Consider the following 19,151-nt stretch of genomic DNA (forward strand, 5'->3'; position numbering starts at 1 on the left):
TCTGTGAGTCTTTAAAGGTCATATATGCAAGGCCTCAAGCATAAGGTCTAGGGCCACTTCCAAATAAAAGCTGTGATGAATATCTATAAATGCCTGTATTACTGTGGCATCAAGGCCTGCATTCTCTTGTGCTAAGCATGGGATGAACAGGACAGAAAGATGTTTCTTGCCCCAAAGCAATTCTCCTGTAATCATGTTAAAGACATGTGGGCTGTAGCACAATCATGTGCTGCAAGACCTGTGAGAAAGTCTTCCTTCTCAAATCCTGCTCTAGCTCTATGGAAAACCATCAGACTGTCCCTGCTTTTTTTTTCTGAAGGAGAAATCCCACAACCTCCTGAATGGTCTGTTCTCTTCCCCCTATGAAATTCCTCAATGGGCTGCTAAGCCCCACAAGCAGTAAGGTGGCCTGAGGCATGGAGGGGTAAATCCCATCTCCCCACTCTCCCTTGATCTCTGTCTCCTGTCCTCTAAGCTCTGAGTCTGCATTCTGCTTCTTCTCCTTCCCAAAGGAACCTAAAAATAAATCCAAGAAAGAGTGGAAAAATAAAAAACCATCAGCCCCCACAAAACAGCATTCTTCGTCATTGACGGTGAATAAAAATAGTTTCCCAAGGCAACAAATTGCTGAACCAACCAGATGAGGAAGTCATCTCTATAAACAAGGGGTCTCTTCATCCTCTCTCTCCTTCGGCAGGTCCTTGTCTGAGTGGAGGAGAGATGGTTGGAGAAGGATCAGGCCCATGATGACAGGCCTGAGAGTCAGGGCCAAGTGCTCTACTACTCAAGGGGACGTGCAATGAAAAATTTTATCTTCTTTGTATCAGTGGTGACATTTAATAGAGTAAGTTATGCGATTGTCATGTGCATGGAGCTCTGCAGAGCTGGAGCACTAAGTGGGTAGGGCTGGTGTAAACCTGGGCAAGATAACGTGGGGCCACGTGCAGGCTGCTCGCGGGGTGGAGTGTGTTCTGCTCTCTGCTGGAAAGCGTGGGTGGACAACCCTGGATCTTGGCTTCTCCAGCTCTTGGCCAAGATCAAGCCTGTGATTGTTCCCACTGAGACGTAACATTCAGTACTCACAGCACGATTAAAGGCTTAGGCACAATCCCGCCAGCAGAAACAACGCCCTCATATCCACATTGATAAATATTTGGCAGCTGATGGCTTGTTCTCCCCTTGGGCTATTGAGGAACGGTGGGCTGCATGACTTGTTTTCAGGACCCAGCCAGCCCTTTTGGGTTAAATCCACCTCTTCAACCTAGGAGAACAGTTGATCACAGTACTAAGGCATCCTGGGGGAAGAGAGGCTTGGGATGTGCCAGTGGGGAAATCAGTTAAGCTCTCTGCATGCTTAGATCTGTGCTCAGAAAATGGGATGGGACTTGGCTGCATCCATCCTGCTTACGTAGATGAAGCTTTTTTCAAAGTAGGGATTAGCTCTTATCTTCCACCTGGCACATAGGACTTTCATTCTGCATTGGAGTCTCCAGCTCCTGTACACCAGTATTAGGACTAAAAATCACACAGCCAGGAGAGAGGTATGGATTTTTCCCACATTTTGGAAAAAAAAAAAAAAAGTTCGTCACTAGGCTCTGGGAGCATAAACTCCACATCGTAGTGGGTTTTAGGCTGGACTTAGGAACTAGAGTCCCACTTTGGCTGCTACAGGACCACTCTATGTCCCAAGTCAAGCAGAAGCTTTTCTAGCTGGCCCAGAGGACAGCTCGAGTACCCTGCAGGAGGCCTACCTTTGGCATCACTCAGCCAGGGCCATGTGGCCCCAGGAGAAGGCTATATGCTAGGAGAGATGCTGCAGTGCCTGCCACCCCGGTGGTGCTGGGTCAGGTGGGTGATACTGTCACATCATCCTGAGGAGGCTGGGTTTTGTTTTAATACATTGAAAAAGACAAACTCGACAGGTTCCCAGCATACTTCCATATTGGAGAGAAGGGAAGGAGCCCTTCTGAATGACATATGGGCCCACCTGAGTGAGTGACCAGACATAGTCAGACAACAGGTTGGGGAGACACAGTCTCTGGACACCAAAAGAGAGTTTGGCATCTCAAACTGCTTAAGGAAAGACCAGTCTCAGAGGTAATGGGGGAAATACTGTATTTTCATTTCCATTTTCTGTGATGAGACAGTAATTCTGACAGCAAATCAGATTAAAACAAAACCAGTCACATTGTTAGAGCTTGGTTTAAAAATGCAAATAAAAGAACAAGGGGAGGAGACTCATTCAGGAAAGATGAACCACTCCTCCATCCTATCCTAAGGTATGTCACTCAGGGCATTGTTCTGGACCATGGTCTCTCCCCAGGCAGCAGTCTCCTGCCTGCCCAAGGACAGGCATCAGCCCAGCCTTGGGTTACTGCAGAGGCTACAATGCAGACGACATAAGGCATTGCACACCCAGCAGAAACACAGCCTGATGGCTTGTTCCAGGGCTGCACTGCACATCCCACTTCAATCTGATGCCAAAGATGTTTAAACCCCACCGCCAGCTCCGTGTCAGGCTTCCCCCTCACATCAGGTCTGATTAGTGGGTACCCAAGCAGCTGTCACTGCCTCTCCATGCTGGAGAAATCCTGCAGCTGGGAAACAATGTAGCACGACCTGGAGGAGCTCAGGGCACTTAACTGGTGTGAAACCAGGTCTCTCCAGAGAGGTGCTGAATATCTGCTGATCTTGCAGTACCTATCGATGATTTTTTTTTTTGTAACATGCTACTGTTCTCTAGCCCATCTGCAACAGATGTCCTTAAGCATCCAGATGCAGGGTTGCAGGTGAAGACTACAAGTACAAGCAGGCAGAAGCAAGCTTAGGGAGCAGCATTTGTCACATCCATGGTTGTAGGGGACAACACACAGATCAGAGTTGTGCCTAGGCCTGTCCCCACTGCCCACGCCAGAGCCCTCCAAAGCACGTGGCATGGTCAAAGCCAAACCGATCAGCTGCAGAGAGTGGAAACAGGGGACATCTGCAGGCTACGTGCTTGCTGTCCTCCCACAGCTCACCTCAGAACCTCTTCCCCACCCGCGCCTCTGGTGCCTGTGGAGAATTCAATATTGGGGATGATTTATATGTATTTCACTGGGCATAGCCATCTATTCACCCACTGCCCAAAGACCTTTCTTGGGAATTTCTGTGGACTCACCAGTACTGCTGTCAGGATTATCAGTGAATTTTGGGGAGCCAGGATTTTACCATCTGTTTTGTCTGGTCTGGGGTCATGGCTGGTACTGATGTGGTCCTCTTGCCACCCGCAGCTATTCTCCTCACCTGCTGCTACTCCCTAACTTCAGGACCTGATCCAGTGCCCTGGGAAAGTGAAGAGAGTCTTTCATTGCCAGCACAGGCTGGGATTCTTGCCAGACTCTCTTCTGCTTTCCAGTACTGCTTAAAACTTACTTTATCAAACTCCCAGCTCCACCAGTGTTTGCCTACTGACGCCAGCCCAGCGAAGTGAGCAGCTCCATATGCACAGATATCATCTCTCCGGGAGGATCTGCAAGCACACCTGTTTCAGCTACAGCCTCTCTGCAGGATTGTGCCTGACTCTGCAATATAGAGCTCTCACCAGCGTTAGAAAGGTGGAAAGCAGGTAAGGAAGGTGTTACGGACAGCTCGGTTTCAGGACGAGGCAGCAGGGAAAGTGAATGCACATCCAGCAGCTGCCACAGCACCCTCCCGCCTGGGAGGCTTGCTGGCTCTGCCAACTGTCTGTTGAGCTTTGGGCAGTTCAAAACACTGCAAATAATGTTTCCAAAAGGTCTTACATGGCTGACAAACACCTATGGATTTTATCAGTGCGATTTTGACTTGTAGATCACTTAGTTGCTTTAGGAAACATTATTCTCAACCCACTGCCTGCAGATAGAGCTGGGAAGATCTGTGGTTTGGAGAACCTGAGGGAAGTTCACCAAACTCAAGAAAACATGTGTCAACTGACTTTGCTCAGCAGAAAGCTGGGCCTTCATGACTATGAATTCAAGTGACCTCTATTAAATGCTATCTTGACCCCCTTACTCCCTGAAGAGTCCCACTGGCTGAAGCCCGCTACAAATCCCTGCCTTCTTAGGTCAGGCACATGATGTCTCCAGCTCTCTCACTGGTGCCATCAAAACACAAAACCACACCACTAAAGCCTTTGGGCTCTGAAAAATCAACTCCTGGGCATGCTGTCATGATTCTCTATCACTCCAGCCTGGGATGTGCTCTCCTAGGACCAAACCAGCACAAACCTATTGAGAAATGACCTAGTGGTCACTGCCTCAACTCATCGCTGAGGGGTGGTGGAGACAGACTCTCTCTCCATCCCACTCCCCTACTTCATCAGTGAAAAAGCAAGTAAACCCCTTCCCCATCCCTCTCCCCCCACGCAGAAGCCCAAACCTAAGAGCAACCACACAGCCTCTCTGCAGGAACAGAGGCACTGGGCTCCAGCGAGCTGACCCTCCAGGAAAGAGACCAAGGCTGGGAGACATGAGAGGGCCTTGTTCAGCTCTGAGAATCATTCTTAAGAACAAATACTGGAAGACCTAGCAGTAAAGCAAGGGGCTACTCCAGCTGGCATTGTCAACTAGAGACCTCCCAGCACCACTTACTCAACAGAGGGGAAAAAAGCAGCTAGTAGGGCACTAATGACTACTTTCCATGTAATTTTAAATCTAGTTCCTTTTTTTTTTTTTTCCTTTCCACTCACTGGATTTCTAATCCTGGTAAATCTTTCTCTACAGCTCCTGTGCATGTGTGTGTGTGAGGCAGATGCAGTGGGGATCAGGCGCTTAGACACATTTGGCAAAGCCAACAGAGTCATTATCACGGTCAAAGACAGTGTAGTAGGGACCGATGAAGACATCTCCCAGGATCCAGAGTGGGCCCCCAGGGGGTGGGACATCCAGGCCTGAAAAGCCACTCAGGCAGATGGTCTCTCCTTGTACAGAAACCTAGAGAGAAGAGTGAGAGCTTCAGTACAAGGATATCCTCCCCTTCCCTCAACCTCACAGGCTCAGCAATAACACCTGCCAACACCAGCTGTGCTTCAGCCTCACCCAGCCCAAGATCTACCGCTTGCAAAACCAACTCTCAACTCACCACTCCCACAGCTCCAAACCCAGCTTCCCCTCCCAGAGCCCTTAGGCAGCAAGCAAAGCATCCAGTAAAGCCACACGTGCCCATAAACCTCCCAGCCCACACAACTCTGAATTAGAGCTGTTGTTGAGATTCTGCATAAGATGGTCCTTGCAAATTGATGGCTTAAATGCCAGCTGGCGGCCTCTGCTCTGACAAGGCTGGCCTCATGGCACCAGAATCCAGTAGAAAGGGGGAAAATGTTTGTACAAAGTCCTGCAACAGCCTGCCTGCTCCTTCTCTCCCATTCTGCTGTCCCTCATGAGCATCACGCAGGGGGCCTCCTTCCTGCAGGACTTCAGTGAGGCTGCCTGGGTCCATCAGCCAGTGCCACAACCCCCTCATCCCAACCTCCCAGACTTTTTCCCAAGTGCCAGCCCCAGCCTTGCTTTTGCTGCTCTGGATTTCATGTTTGAGGTCTGAATGGAGAAAGCAAAAGTCAGGCCTTGGGGAGGAAGTGTAGGGTGGGCAAAAGCTGCCTAGACGCACCTTGAAGACATACTGCTCTCCGGTGAGCTGGTAGGGCTTCCCTCCTAGTGTTAGAGTGATGACAGGCAGAGACGACACCTTATCGCAGGGGATCACATACTGAAACAAAAACAGGAAAGGCTTTAGACTTAGACAGCAGCTCCCATGCCCTCAGGAAAGAGCATTGTCTGCCCCGGGCACAACTACGTCTCTGCCGTGGTTTTCCCTAAGAACTGCTCATCTCAGGGTGCAAAAGAGGCTTGAGCAGGGGTAAGTGGGCTGCTACCTGCCCAGGGCTGCAAGCTGAGGGGCCAGAGGGTTTTAGAGATAAGGATGCAGCCGAAGGATGCTGGGTTCAGCTTTTGGCTTTGCTGAGCCCCAGGGTACAGCACCAATGCAGTAGGGTTGGGGTCTTCCCTCTGCCACAGGAAGACACATGGCTCACTACAGCCTAGAGACACAGACAGACCCGCAGCGTGATGAAACGACAAAGCCAGTTTAACACTGGTCAGTCTCCAAACCCTTACATTCTGTGATTCTGTGATGAGAAGAAACTTCTTCTCAGTGAGGGTGACAGAACACTGGAACACGCTGCCCAGGAAGGCTGTGGAGTCTCCTTCTCCAGAGACATTCAAAACCCACCTGGACGCCTTCCTGTGTAACCTCATCTAGGTGTTCCTGCTCCAGCAGGGGGGTTGGACTAGATGATATTTGAGGTCCCTTCCAATCCCTAACATTCTGTGATTCTGTCTTGGGAAGGGTGGTGGGTCTAAGTCAGTTGTTGCTGCAGCCTGGGGTCTCCCCACACTGCATAAAAGCCCTACAAGTGGTTATGGCTCTGTGACTTGTGAGGGGTTTCAGAGCAGAACATCCTTCCTGGAGAGTTCTTATAATCCCTGTTCCTCCACAATTTCAGGGAGGAGAGATGACCTTGTGAGATTAGCTAAAACGGTTAAAAACTTGGCAGGGAAAGGTTGTCATTTGCATTAAATACATTTGTACTTAAGTGCCTCTGGACTCGGGTTAATGTGAATCCTTGGCCTCGACTGCAACTTACACCCCTTCTCCTCCACCTCCCAGAGATGGGTGGCAGACGTGACCCAACGCCCCCTGAAGTTCATGGGACTGTGCCCTCTACTGAGAGCACTAGCAGGGCGTTGAATGCTACCTGGGGTCAAAAGACAGCAGGGTCCCTGCTATGCCAGGGGCCTTTCCAGGAGCATGGGCTGAGAATGGAGACCACAGGCAGCAGAAGACTGGGGTCTCTAGAAGCAACTGGGTGCAAAGCAGGGCATCAGCATGGATTCTGCAATAGCCATGGACTCCCACCTTCCCAGTCTGGCCTCACCTGGCCTTTGATGAGTGGTTTTGCACCAATGGCTGTCTGCAGCTCCTTTACTTCCTTGGTGGGGCCGGTGATGAGTGAGGTTCCTGTGTCCACGATGGCCTCACAGCCCCCTTTGCACAGAGTCAGCCCATTGGCAACATCCACCCTGGAGAGAGTCCAGACAGAAGACAACCCTTAGAGGCCTTCCAGCAAAGGCTGTGGGGAGCAGCAAGCACATAGTTGAAGGCAACTGAGGCTGTGCAGTATACAGACATGCAAGGGAGTACTGCAACAGACACCCAGGAAGGACAGGTGCTCAGAAACCCTGATGCAGCACTGACTCAGAGCACAGAGCCCCTGATTCCCCATAGGGCCCTCGCCTGCCCCTGCCTGAGCAGGTACCTTGGTGCATTACTGCATTTCTGCAGGCAGCCCTGACTGCTGCTCACGTACCCTACCTGATAAACACCAAGACTAATGGGCATGTGAGCGAGACAAGGGTGATGCATTAGGGACTTGTATGACCTGTGCCACTGCAAAAAGCAAAGGGTTAAAGGGGTGGTGTGATGGCTGAGGGCGTCAGAGGCAAGGGAGGGGTTTGTGTGCATCCGAGAGGCAAGACAGGAGCTGCTCAGCTTCCTCACCCGCATCACATCTCACAGCAATGCAGACAGATAAGCTTTCCAGCTAAGAGTCTACCATGCTTTGCCAATGCATCAGGGCTGGGGGAAGATAAGACCTAAAACCCTGCACTGGGTGGGGGGGCATGTCATCCCTGGGAAAAGGACACACTCTGATCACAGGCCACTTTTAAGTTCCCATCACGTGGGAGAGCTCAGAATAGATCGCAGGGCTGGCGGGCCAGCAGCTCAGCCCGCTCTCCTCCCCTCTGCCTCCACAACAATGTGCACTGATTGCTGTGCCGTGCCCTTCAGTCAAGGGCTGGCTTCCTGGGGCCTTATCCTGCTCCTCTGGAGCTGTGTGCAAGTGAGCCATGCAACTCAGGCCTCACCGAGAGCTGAACAAAGCTAGGGTTTAATGCGCAGGGCTTGCCCTGCCTGCAAGGAGGACACACTGGCTTTTTTCCACTCTTTGCAAGGGCACAGCAGGTATTTTCAGGGGCCAAAATGTAAACTGGAGGAAAAGATTTTGTGGAATATCTCCTGCTGTTTTCTGCCTCTCCTCCCCTTCCAGCAACATATGATCCAGCCTTAGGGTGGGATTTTAATCTGCCTTTTTTGTTGTGGATGTGTTGCAGGGATAAAGGATGGTTCCCTTTCCAGAAGAGCCTTAGCCCAACCCCAGGCATGAGCTGTCTGCACACATATCCCTACGCATGTAGTTGGGTGGAGGGGGGACTTACGCATCCATGTGGACCTGCCAGTAGGCCTTGCGTGTGACATTGACCCAGCTGAAGTCGCCACTGTAATACTTGGGGTCAGTCCCTCCCAGGAGCAGCTCACCGCCAGGCTGAGCAGAGGGGTCTCTGAAAAACAAAAACAAACCCATGAACGTCAAGGGCAGGGCAAGAACAATCCCCTCTGCGTGCCCCCAGAATACATGCTGGGGTGCTTGGGGGTGAAGAATGGCATTAGCAGTGTTGGAGACAGACAACTTACATTGTGCTGTAATATGTCAATATAAGGACAGTTACTGTGAGAAGGGCTGTGGTGAGGAAACGAGAATATTTTGGCCCAGCTGAAGCATACTGCGGCTTTTTGCTTCATGCTTTCACATGGACAGCTGAAGAAACTTACTGCAGAAAAGGGGGACAGCAAAGGGGAACAAAGCACTGGTGCAGGGAGCCTCCCAAACAATCAACCTGTAACAAGCACCTGCACAGGGCTGGACACGGCTGGTGCAGCATTAGGTTACTGCACGAGCCAGCAGCCTCAGAGCTGAATCCTCAAGGTTACTGTGAGATAAAAAGCTCGCTACCGAGCAGATGGGAAGAAATATGGTGATGGGGGAGGGCTGGCACTTGAGTGGCCAGCAGCAGTACTCTCTGCCCTCCCCACTCTTGGTGTGCTACTTTTAGGGCTGAAGTAGTTCAAAGTCCCCCCCTGTAGTGCCAGGAGGATGACAGGGTGTCCTTTGAGGAGCAGCAGTGGGTATGCAGGCACCAGGAGCTGTGCAGGAGGATTTCCTGGGTGGTGATGGCTGGTTTGGGGCATGCTTGCCTACAATGTGACATGATGGTGGCCACATTGCTCATGGATTTTTTGGCAACAGACTGGCGCTGTGCTTACCCCCCTAATGGGGACTGCACTAGTAATGTGCAATTCCATGATCACAACCCTGTATGTTTTTGTTTCTCTTCTCTCTGGAAACATCCTCTCTCTCTCTTCATCAGTTAAGAAATCTGGTAGCAGATCTACCCAGCTTTTTATCAGTAAAATGGCTGCATTTCTACTTCCCTTCTTCTTACTTCAGAGCAGTAAACAGAAGGGATTTTGGCCTGACTGCTCCAGCAAGGAGACCTTGCTTAGACCTCCCCGACATTGCTGGCCAGGGCATAAATTGGCACATGGTAAGAGGTGCTAACAGGAGGCATAGAGAAATGCTTGGCTGGGCTTGCCAGAGGTGCACCACCAAATCCAACACTACCTGTTCAGGTAGAAGGAGAAAATGTTTTTCTCGATCAGCTTCTGTTGCATGATGTTATCGAAGAAAGGGGTGACCTTGTCCACAGAGATCCTCGGGAACGCCATGCCCAGGATGCCGTCAAACTTGGCAGCGATGAACGTGATGCCTGGCTGCTTCAAGGCCTCCCCGAAAATCTGGTTCTTGATTTTCAAGTTACCAAGCTGAAGGGAGATGGGGAAGGAAGGGAAAAGCAGGTTGTAAAGAAAACTGACTCAGGGGACCAGGGTGGAAATGGGATCTCGCTGAACACAGGCTGTAGTGTGTCCCTCAATGCGCTGCCACGCTCCTGCCTGCTTTCACCCTTGCATTTGAAGGCAGCTGCAGAAACTGGATACCCTGGTGACACTCTCCTTGGGGAGGGGTCAGGGAGGAGGATGGGCAGGCCACTCTGGCACCTCCTCCTGTGGCAAAGCCCCACAGACACACCTACAAGCAGCAGACTCCCTTTGCTCACCTCACTCAGCACTTTCAGCCTTTTGCTGGATCCTGGCACTGTACGTGCCATTTTGCAGTTGCTCCTCTTTGCACAGAGGGCCCTATATCACTTTGTCACCCGTATATTCCTATTGCCTACTTCACCCTTTTCTCCCAGTCCAAAAAGCTCTTATGCTGCACCTTTAATCCTCTTCCCCACCCTGGACAACTTCTAAAAGTCATCTTTGTGTCCTTGTGTCCTCAGGTACTGCTTCCATTCCCAGCTGGGAACACAAATCCCTCTCACCTCTGCAAACAACCCCTACAGTCTTGACTGCAAAAGAAACATCCCCAGGATATTGCTGCATCTCCCAGAAGACCCAGCCTGCAGAGATCTCCCATGAAAGCGCAGAAGACACAGCCAGGAAAGTGAGGTTGAGCCTGAAGCATGAAAATAGCAGAGTACTACGAATGCAAAGGTCACCTCTCTTGCCAGCCACAAGAAGAACTGGTGTTCTACACTGGAAAGCTGAAATGCCTCAGAAGGGCAGATCCCCGGAAAGAAGGAGCTCACAGAAAGCAGAATAGCTCTGCTGACAGGAGCAGGACATGTCTGCTGGCTCTAGCAGTTCAGGAGGTTTTCAAGCTTTCTGGCTGACAACGGGCAATTTTAGCATCCATGCTAGGACAATTTCAGCCTCTCAGCCTGCAGCTAGCAGTCCTGTAGTGAACCAGCCAGGACTAAAAGGCTGCCCCCTCCTACCTGATGGCAGATAACGATCCCTGTAAATTACTAATATCCCTCCAGGGTTAGACAGTGCAAAGCTGGGATGGGCGGTGTTGGCTTTAATGGTATCAGAGGCTTGTGCTAGGAAAGGGCAAATCGAGCCTTGCAAAAGCTAAAAGCCACAGGGCAGGATGTGGGGCGAAACAGCTCGCAGCAACGCATCCGCTCGCCGGCACCCGGTCGTATGCCACAGGTTTATGAAAGCCACTGCTCCACCACCAAGCACTGCTGGTCCTGCAGCAGCTCAAAGTTCAATAAGGCTTCCACTAAAAAATAAAATGCAATGGACTGATAAAACTGAGTGCAAGGTTTGTTTGAATATTGCTGTGTTTGCACATCCCAAGAGGGAAGCAGATGTCTGCCCAGTGGTGGGGTCTCAGCAGACTGCTTGTGCTTGGTCCTCAGCAGGACTGAAACCCAAGAGCATCTTTATCAGAGTACTGGCGCCAGGCAACAGATCCTTTGTCTCTGTCCCTTGGCTGGCTCCACCCAGACACTAGCAACCAAAAATCATTACCAGTGGATGGCAGTGTGGTGGCCACCCTCCAGAACCTGCACACAGGTGTCAGCACCCTGCAGCTCACCTGTTCTGTTAGTGGCCTTGGCTGAGCAGGCAAGTGCCAGATGTTGAAGGCAGACTAGAGGTAAGAGCCTCTGCGGCATGGCTTGGCACCAGTGCTTGGGGGTCCCCTCTGCAGAGGCACAGGGGAGAGGTGAGGATGGACATTTCTTGTGTGCCGTACCTGCACGGTAGCCCCGTGAGAGGCATCATGCCCTATGGCCAGAGACACTTCCTCTGCTGTCCTTGAAGGACATCCCAAGGTTGAGCTGCAATATAGGCTGAGATGCTCGAGTAGCAGAGGGCTGGCTGAACCCGCTGCTCTTCGGAGAGCAAGCAGCACTGAGGTGCGCTGTGCTACATGGCATCATTTCTTCACAGATGGAGAGAGGATGTTTGACATGAGTTTGTCACCCTCTCAAAAAAAAATTCTGGGCCGAAGAACTCTGAACCTCCTGCCAACCAGCATTTTTCGGTCAGATATCAGCACTACCTACCACAGGTTGCTATGGCTGCTTCCAGCCACTGGGATGGCTGAAGCTGAGAGGGTCACCCTGAAGGCTGTTTCAAGGTCTATATTTTCAGACTACACCCAACTGGGAGCTTGCCTACCGGATGCTGTGCATCAGAGGAAGCATCTTTGTGTCCAAGCTGAAGGTCCCCAACCCTCTGACTTGCCCCCACTCCTGCATACCACAAGCGTGACAGTGCTCAGGCTCCCCAGAGGAGGTTTCTCTTGCTTCTGCCCAGACAGAAACCAAATGCTACAAGCCATGCTGGCTGCCAAGAGCCATCCCCACTACCCGAACAAGCTTAGGCACAAAATCCTTCCTCTGAGCCGCTGGAAACTGGAGAGCTAATTAGCAAGCAGGCATTAGGGTGATAATTACAAACCAGGAAAAAAAAGAAAAAGCTGCAATTTTCCTTCTGACTCACTTCAGCCCCTGCATTAAGCTGGAAAGTGCCTAGACCAGCCCACACTTTCACAGGACAATAAAGTTCACTGTTTGCCTCGCTGCGCCACTCCATTACTGGGACGAATGCAGATGCCTCCACCTGCTCTGTCTGTATTTTGCAAACCTAATGTAAGAGAATTCATTAATGCTACGTGCAGGGTGCCTTCACCTGCGAGAGCTGTGGGAAGGCTCAGATGGGCAGCATTTTTTGTGTTGGGGTGTTTCTAAAAGAACTGAGGGATGCAGGAAATAAACGGCAGGAAACGAAACTGAAATGATTCCAAAGGTCAGTGGGCTGCAGGAAGCAGAGAACAAAACCAGAGGTACAAAACTGCTGGCAGCTCCCCATGGCTCCTTCCCCAGCCTTGTCTGCACTGATTTTCAGGGTTCACCAAGCCCATCAAAAGCCTTCTCCTTCAAAGAGGGACCTGCACCCAGCCTGAGCTGCCGGTGTCTTTGGATGTGGCACAGAGGCAACAGCTGGCGCTTCCAGGTTAGCCTGAGGTTTCCCTGCTATAAGGATAGGCTAAAGAATGCTCCTTGCATGAGCTACCCACTTTGGGTTTCTCTTGGGTATTTTTCTTTTGATCCCGATGAAACTGATAAGCCCGTACTTTTCAGCTGAACCTAATACTGAAAATCCCAAATCCTTAGATTTTTGTACTTATTCAAAACCTTTGCTTTGTCTCCTCCCTGTGAAGCAAGCATGTGCTCTTATCCCTAAGAAGAGACCAAGCAACCTGGGAGCGCATGCGCTGCTGATGTTCAGCAGCTGGCAAACTCTCATGAGCATCTCCATCTGGGAGGCAGTCATGAAAGGTGCGTGCCCTTGGCAGGGCACAAAGTTCAGCTTTTGCTTGCTGAAAAGGAAACAAAGGGAAGCAACCACCAGCAACTCAGATACCTCAGGCTGGGCCCTGAACAGTACTGGGGAACCCACCCCAGGTGTTACACAATCTTCGCAAATATAAACACCATCCTTGACACCAGAACAGGATGGGGCTGCAAAGAGCCCATTCTGCTCGGTTTTTGGGCAGCTGCCTGCATGAATATCCACTACCACATGAATATTGGCCAGGAACAAGCTGTGCACCACCAGCAGCCTGCAGTGGTGCTGGCACGCTCTTGGGCTTGGAAAGTTCTGGTTTCAGGGGAAAAAAATTCGTGGGATGACCACAGACCATGTTTGCAGGGCACCATGCATGCAGTCCATGCTCCTAGCCTGCTGACTTGCTGATTAATACCTTCCCCCTTCTCTGCCTGCCTTGGTCATCATCACCACCTTGTTCAAAAGCACTTGGAAACATGGTGCTGAAGCATACGCAACAGGAGTAGGACACTCAAGAAGCAATACCCATTGAAATCAAACAGCTTTGAGCACTCTGCTGAAAGCAGGCGGGGGCAGCCCAGGACAAGGGCAGTTGCTACTCACCGTGACAGTGTCCTGGCTGAGGTACCCCGAGAGGCTCCCCGTCCCATAGTGGATGGCAAAGTCAGTACCATTCTCCACGTAGGTGCTGGATTTGGAGGAATCGTACTTGTGGTGCAGCACTGTGGCCAGGGAGGGGGACACAGGGAGACATACAACATCAGTGCTCCTTCAAACCTAGGGCTCCCTGATACCTAACCCCACACCACCCAGCTCCTCCGGACACACAGACACTCAACAATGCAAAGGTGGGCCTGAACCTGGCATTTGCCAAGCCTGAAATGCTTAACTAAGCATTTCCAATGTCTGAGAGATTAGGTGGGCAGATCCAATTTGGCTCTTAAACCGGATTTGGCCATCAGGTATTAAGAGCCAGAGGCTACACTGCTGGTGTGTCAGGGTGCATTAGATAGCAGAGTGAAACAACCCCCCTGTGCCATGGAGAACCAGGGTGGCTCTAAACACAGCCTATTCTGGGCATTAACATTTTCACTTTATGGATTTATCAGTTTTTTACTAACACTAGCTCAAAATGTTTTTATACTTGTTTGTGCAGAGAGGGCTCAAAATATTCTTCTATTTGCACAGGAGAAGGGCTTTCCCCTAGTCCAACCTGCTTTTCTCCTTGGAAGGGTTGGGAACTGTAAGATATCCCTGATTTCACGGCTGGGCAGATTCCTCCTCTGCAGATTCTTCCTGAGTCACGAGTTGGGCAGCTGCACATGGCGAGCTCAGCCAGCCTGGCTCTGTAGCTGCTCACTGAGCAGAGCAGACAGCAGCAGAGGACAAACCAGCCGAGCCCTACAGAAACCAACATGCCAAACGGGGACTTCCCCGGCAGGGCTGTCTGGATCCCAGCCTGGCAGGAGGTTAGACTCATTGCATACTCATAAAACAAGCCCTTTGGTCTCAGCACGTCCCACACCACTGCCTTGAGAAACCAGCTCCCTACTGCAGATCAAGAACCCCCAAGACAGACCAGATCTGGACCTCACCACCCTACCAGTGTCTTAAATCTCACTTCACATACACAAAAAAATGTTTGTCTCCTCTCTGGGCACCACAGGGCCATACAAGAAGTCCAAATTTCCTCCCTATCCCCAGTGAGCACTGTGGGCCACCCTTCATGGCTGCATTTGTTGGCTCCACAGGTTTCTTTCCTCTGCTTAAGCAGCACAGCTGCTGGTTTTTAAATGGCATTTTGCCATAGCTGGGTTTGACACCTTCGGCTATAGAGGTTTGTTGCATAGGAATGTCACAGAACAAAAAAAACTTGTAGTCCCTAAGACATTCTCTCATGTCATCGTGCCTACCTGGCTCTTGTTAATTATAAATCCATAAACATGCAGGCACATGTTCCATGCAGCAATAAACCAGAAACTAGGACAGTTTTTATCAGATCTGGCAAGAGGCTGATTTTTTTTTTTCCACCAGCATTTCGCAATGGGGCAACAGCAGCGTCGCTCTATAATTTGGGGAAAACATCACAACCTGTGATGCTGCTCCCCAGCTGCAGGGCCGAGGCAGTTATGGAGGGATTGAAGCTGTGTGTGGGTGACACAGAGGGATAAGAACAGGAAGAGAGTAATGAAGGATGGATGCAGGGGGTTGAGATCCTATTTCTAGCTCTGACCCTATGAAGTCCATCAGCCTCTGGAAAGACCTCTCATGCTGATGCCTCAGTTCCTCCCCTTGCAATGCCAGGATCTGCATTTTGTGGTGAAGGATAAGCTGTTGAGCCATGGCTGGCACCAGTGACACTTACAGCAGGCAATGTCCAGCAGGTGACAGTGCACAGATGGCACCCAGAGGTTGGAGGAGCCAGTGTCAAAGACCACAGTGAACTTCTGAGGGGGGGTCCCAATGCCAATCTCACCGTAGTACTGGGCCTGCAAAGCAGGAAAAGGAAGCTATGATCAGAGCAGCCAGGTAAAAGCAGGGATTAAAGACCAAAAAAAAAAATCTCTTAGGATTGAAAAAGGAACCAGCTTCTTAAGTAGACACTGCTCTCCTCCTGTTTTTGGCAGTGATGGGCTCCCAGCATTTGTCCTCTGGAAGGGAGCCTCCCTTTCGGTGTTCACATCTCATTACAGAATGCATGAAAAGGATAAATTGGAGAGAAGTGGGATGGGTGCTTGCGGGGGAGGACTTCTGGCACAGGGCAACAGGGCAGAAAAGAAGAGGGAAGGTCTACAGGCCGGCATGCAGATCACTACAGGCATGAGAAAAAAGATGGGACAAAGCCAAACAAAACACCTGCGTTATTGAAAAGCTGAAACTGGCTGGGAAGCTGCTTTGCTGACAAGTTTGCAGAGGAACTGTGGGTTGCAGTGAGCAGCAGCTCTGCCCACTGCAGGTGGAGGTACAGCTGTGGGGCTTTCAGTGCGAGCTGACAAGTCCCTGGGGTGGGGAGGAATAAAATGCTCAGTCGTGGGCATCAGAAGACTTTAGATAAGCTGGAGGGAGAAAAGGGCATCAGCAGCACCACCAGAGAGGCATTTAGGGCTATGGGGTGAGATTTTAGAAGAAGTCCCTGTCACACACACAGCTACCCAATGGATACCCCTTTGCCCTGTGAGTACATTTCTGCTGAGACTGGAAGAAACCTGGGTGCCTGAGATGTTAGCAGGGCATCCCTCTATCCAGAGGGGAGAGGACAAATAGGGAATGCTTGGCAGGTGTCAGACGGACCTGTTTTTCCCTAGCCCTCCCAAAGGGGCAGAGAGCCATGTCATGCTTAGCAAGCAGCTGGATCAAGGCCTGGAAAACAGGCTGCTACCAAGGGAAGTCAGCCTATGGCCTTTCCAAACCCCTCGTGTATCTAATTAAAGGGAGGGGGTGGGAGGGTGGAGAAGAAAACAGGATTATCAAAGCTGCTCACCTTCTGTGCGCTTAGTTTGCAGGGGTTGCACACTGAGTAATTATAACCCATCACAATTAGCCATAATGGGGAAGCAGCACCTTGCTTCCAGTGATTCTGAAATTATTGCTGGTGTTTGAAAATTAATCCCTGGTATAAGGGACCCATACACCGCATACACAGACCCAGGAGGGGTCCCAAGGGCTGGTGGGGACCATACAGGGCAGTCTAGGGGAGGCTGTGTCTTTCATCCCAACAGCTCCTCCAGTAGCAAGAGCTTTTTCAGCTGGGCTGGGAGGGACCCAACGGTCCCTTATCTCCCAGCACAGGTTGGGCTGGTCTCCTTGTGACAAGGGAGCAGAGTCCTTCCCTAAGTAGTGGCCCAAGCTGTGGTTCTAAGAGACAATGCCGTGGTGCAACCACTAGTGCTCTGGCTTTCAACACCACCATTAAAACATCAGTGGCCCTTCCCAGCACAGCCCTGGCAGGACGGTGCAGGCTGGGTGACAAGAACGCCTGGGGAAAAGGAATAGGGGGGAAGATCCTGAATTAACACAGCAGCTTCATTCTGCTGGCCAATGCTCACACCCCTCAAGAGCCACAAGGGTACCCAGCAGGGAACCCAGAAATAGGAAACCCTGCATGTGTTTGGCAACTGGGCAAGGGCAAACCTCATGTCCTTTATCTCGCTTCTCCTTTTATTGCTGCCTCCACCATGAAGGTCCCTTCAGTCCCTAAGCTGCCAAGAAGGTGGAGGTACAGAGTGGCTTTTCCAAAGGCCATGCAGAAGATGAACAATAGCAAGAGGAAGGGTTCAGCATACCCACTCCCACAGCAACCTGGTGTGCAGTCTGAGCCCTCTCCACCTGCCCCATGCTTGGCTCTTTTATGACCCAGCACTCCACGGAGCAGAGCACGATTTTTATGCCCCTATCTTCAGAAAGTGGAGCCCAAACATGCTAGAGACGCTAGGAAGGACTGCAAGCAAGAGGGCTCCTATTTACGACTGTTAATTAATGACAGGGGAAAGGAAACAGGTCAGAGAAGCTGGAAAGCTCTTGCTTAGATGGCAGTGGGCTGTTTATTATTATAATTATTATTAGTAGTAGTATTTTTAGTCTAGCAATGATGGGAAGTAACTTTCAGCAATGACCCAACAAGACATGAGGGTGCATAAGTCTCTCCTGTGGGATCAACATCTCTCCCTCCTTCACCTTTCCAGCTGTGGTGGGACAATGATGCTGCTTTGTGCCCCCACCGCCCCAGGACAGGTACCCTCAGAAGCAATGGCCACTCTGCCAGCATCGCACTGGGGTTTGCCACAGTGGGGGGGAGTGGTCAGCAGGTTACTCACATCCATGTAGTTCTTCAGGATCTCCGGGGTGGGCTCTCCCATGTCAGCAAAGCCCAGCTTGAACTTGAGGAGCTGGGTAATGGCATTCATGTCCGGGATCTCGCTGCCCACCTCACTCAGGACCCGCCGCATGGAGGGGAACTTGGTCAGGGGGATCCTGCGGGGTAAAGGCAAACACTCATCTGTTAATGGGGGAGTGTGTGCGGGGGTCCCCCCGGGGAGAGGGATGGCACAGCTCCGCTGAAACCAGGGGACCCACAAGCATGGAGTGGACAAGGTTTGGGCTCCCACCAGCACCCCGTGCCAGATCCCCGTGCTGTGCCGAGCGCTTCTCCCAAAGCAGAGGATACATGCTGCGGGGGGCGGGTCGCCGGGAAAGCCAGGACAAGCCCCCCGCCACAGGCAGGGCCTGAGCCCCCACCTGAGCCCCCGCTGCTCTAACGGGGGGCCGGGGGAGGACGCGGCCCCGGGAGGGGGGTGGCCGCGGGAAGTGGCTGAAGGCCGCCACCACACAGCACCTGGGGCGCATGTCCCCCAGACCCCCACCCCACCTGGGGGGGCTCAGCCAGACCCCGAGGGCGCCCCAGGGCTCACCTGATGAGGGCCGCGCAGGGCCCTGCCAGGGCGAGCAGCAGGAGCAGGCCGCGGGGGCCCATGGCGGCGATGGCGGTGCTGGCTGGGAGTGACGAGCCCGGAGGATTCCGCCGCTGAGAGGCCGCGACAGCGCCGGGTCCCGCCCGCCCTGTTTTTGTAGGCGCGGCCGGCCCGCCGCAGCGCCGCCGAGTCAGCTGACGGCCCGGACCGCCACCGGCCGCGTCACGTGGGGGTGCGGGCTGGGGGCGCCGCCCCCCGGCCCCCCGGGCTGACCCCCGGCCCGTGACTCAGCCTCCGGGAAAGGGGAATAAACACCACTGGAGAGATCACGAGGCGCCCGGGCGGCCCCGCGTGCCTGCTTTCCTTGCGTCTCTGGCTTCCTTTTTGCCGGTTTTGTTCTTTCCGGGTTTTCTGGCTTTCCTCTCTAACCTCGGCGCGGGGGCTGCAGCCCCCCGGCAGCAGCGCCCCCCGGCAGCAGCGCCCCCCAGCCTGACACGGCAGGGGCTCAGCCTGCCGGCGGCCCGCGGCTGTCGCAGGCCTCGGCCACCCACCCACTGTCACCCGTGGGGTTTAATTTTGCAGCCAGGCCCACGGGGATGCCTGCACCCCTTGGACAATGGG

At 52.2% G+C, this 19,151-nt stretch overlaps 1 protein-coding gene across 1 annotated transcript; it reads right to left on the reverse strand.

The window, feature by feature from the left end:
• Positions 1–2,098: 2,098 nt before the first annotated feature.
• On the reverse strand, positions 2,099–18,750 carry CTSD (cathepsin D). Its single transcript, XM_065635290.1, has 9 exons — positions 18,531–18,750; positions 17,937–18,093; positions 15,488–15,611; positions 13,726–13,844; positions 9,539–9,738; positions 8,295–8,417; positions 6,953–7,097; positions 5,626–5,724; positions 2,099–4,952 (listed from the first exon to the last, which is right to left on the reverse strand). The coding sequence occupies exons 1-9, from the start codon at positions 18,590–18,592 to the stop codon at positions 4,791–4,793; spliced, it is 1,191 nt and encodes a 396-aa protein (XP_065491362.1). The 5' UTR covers positions 18,593–18,750; the 3' UTR covers positions 2,099–4,790.
• Between the last annotated feature and the right edge of the window lie 401 nt (positions 18,751–19,151).

This window comes from Caloenas nicobarica, chromosome 5 (genome assembly GCF_036013445.1).
Source record: "Caloenas nicobarica isolate bCalNic1 chromosome 5, bCalNic1.hap1, whole genome shotgun sequence".
In the NCBI taxonomy this organism is placed as follows: Eukaryota; Metazoa; Chordata; class Aves; order Columbiformes; family Columbidae; genus Caloenas; species Caloenas nicobarica.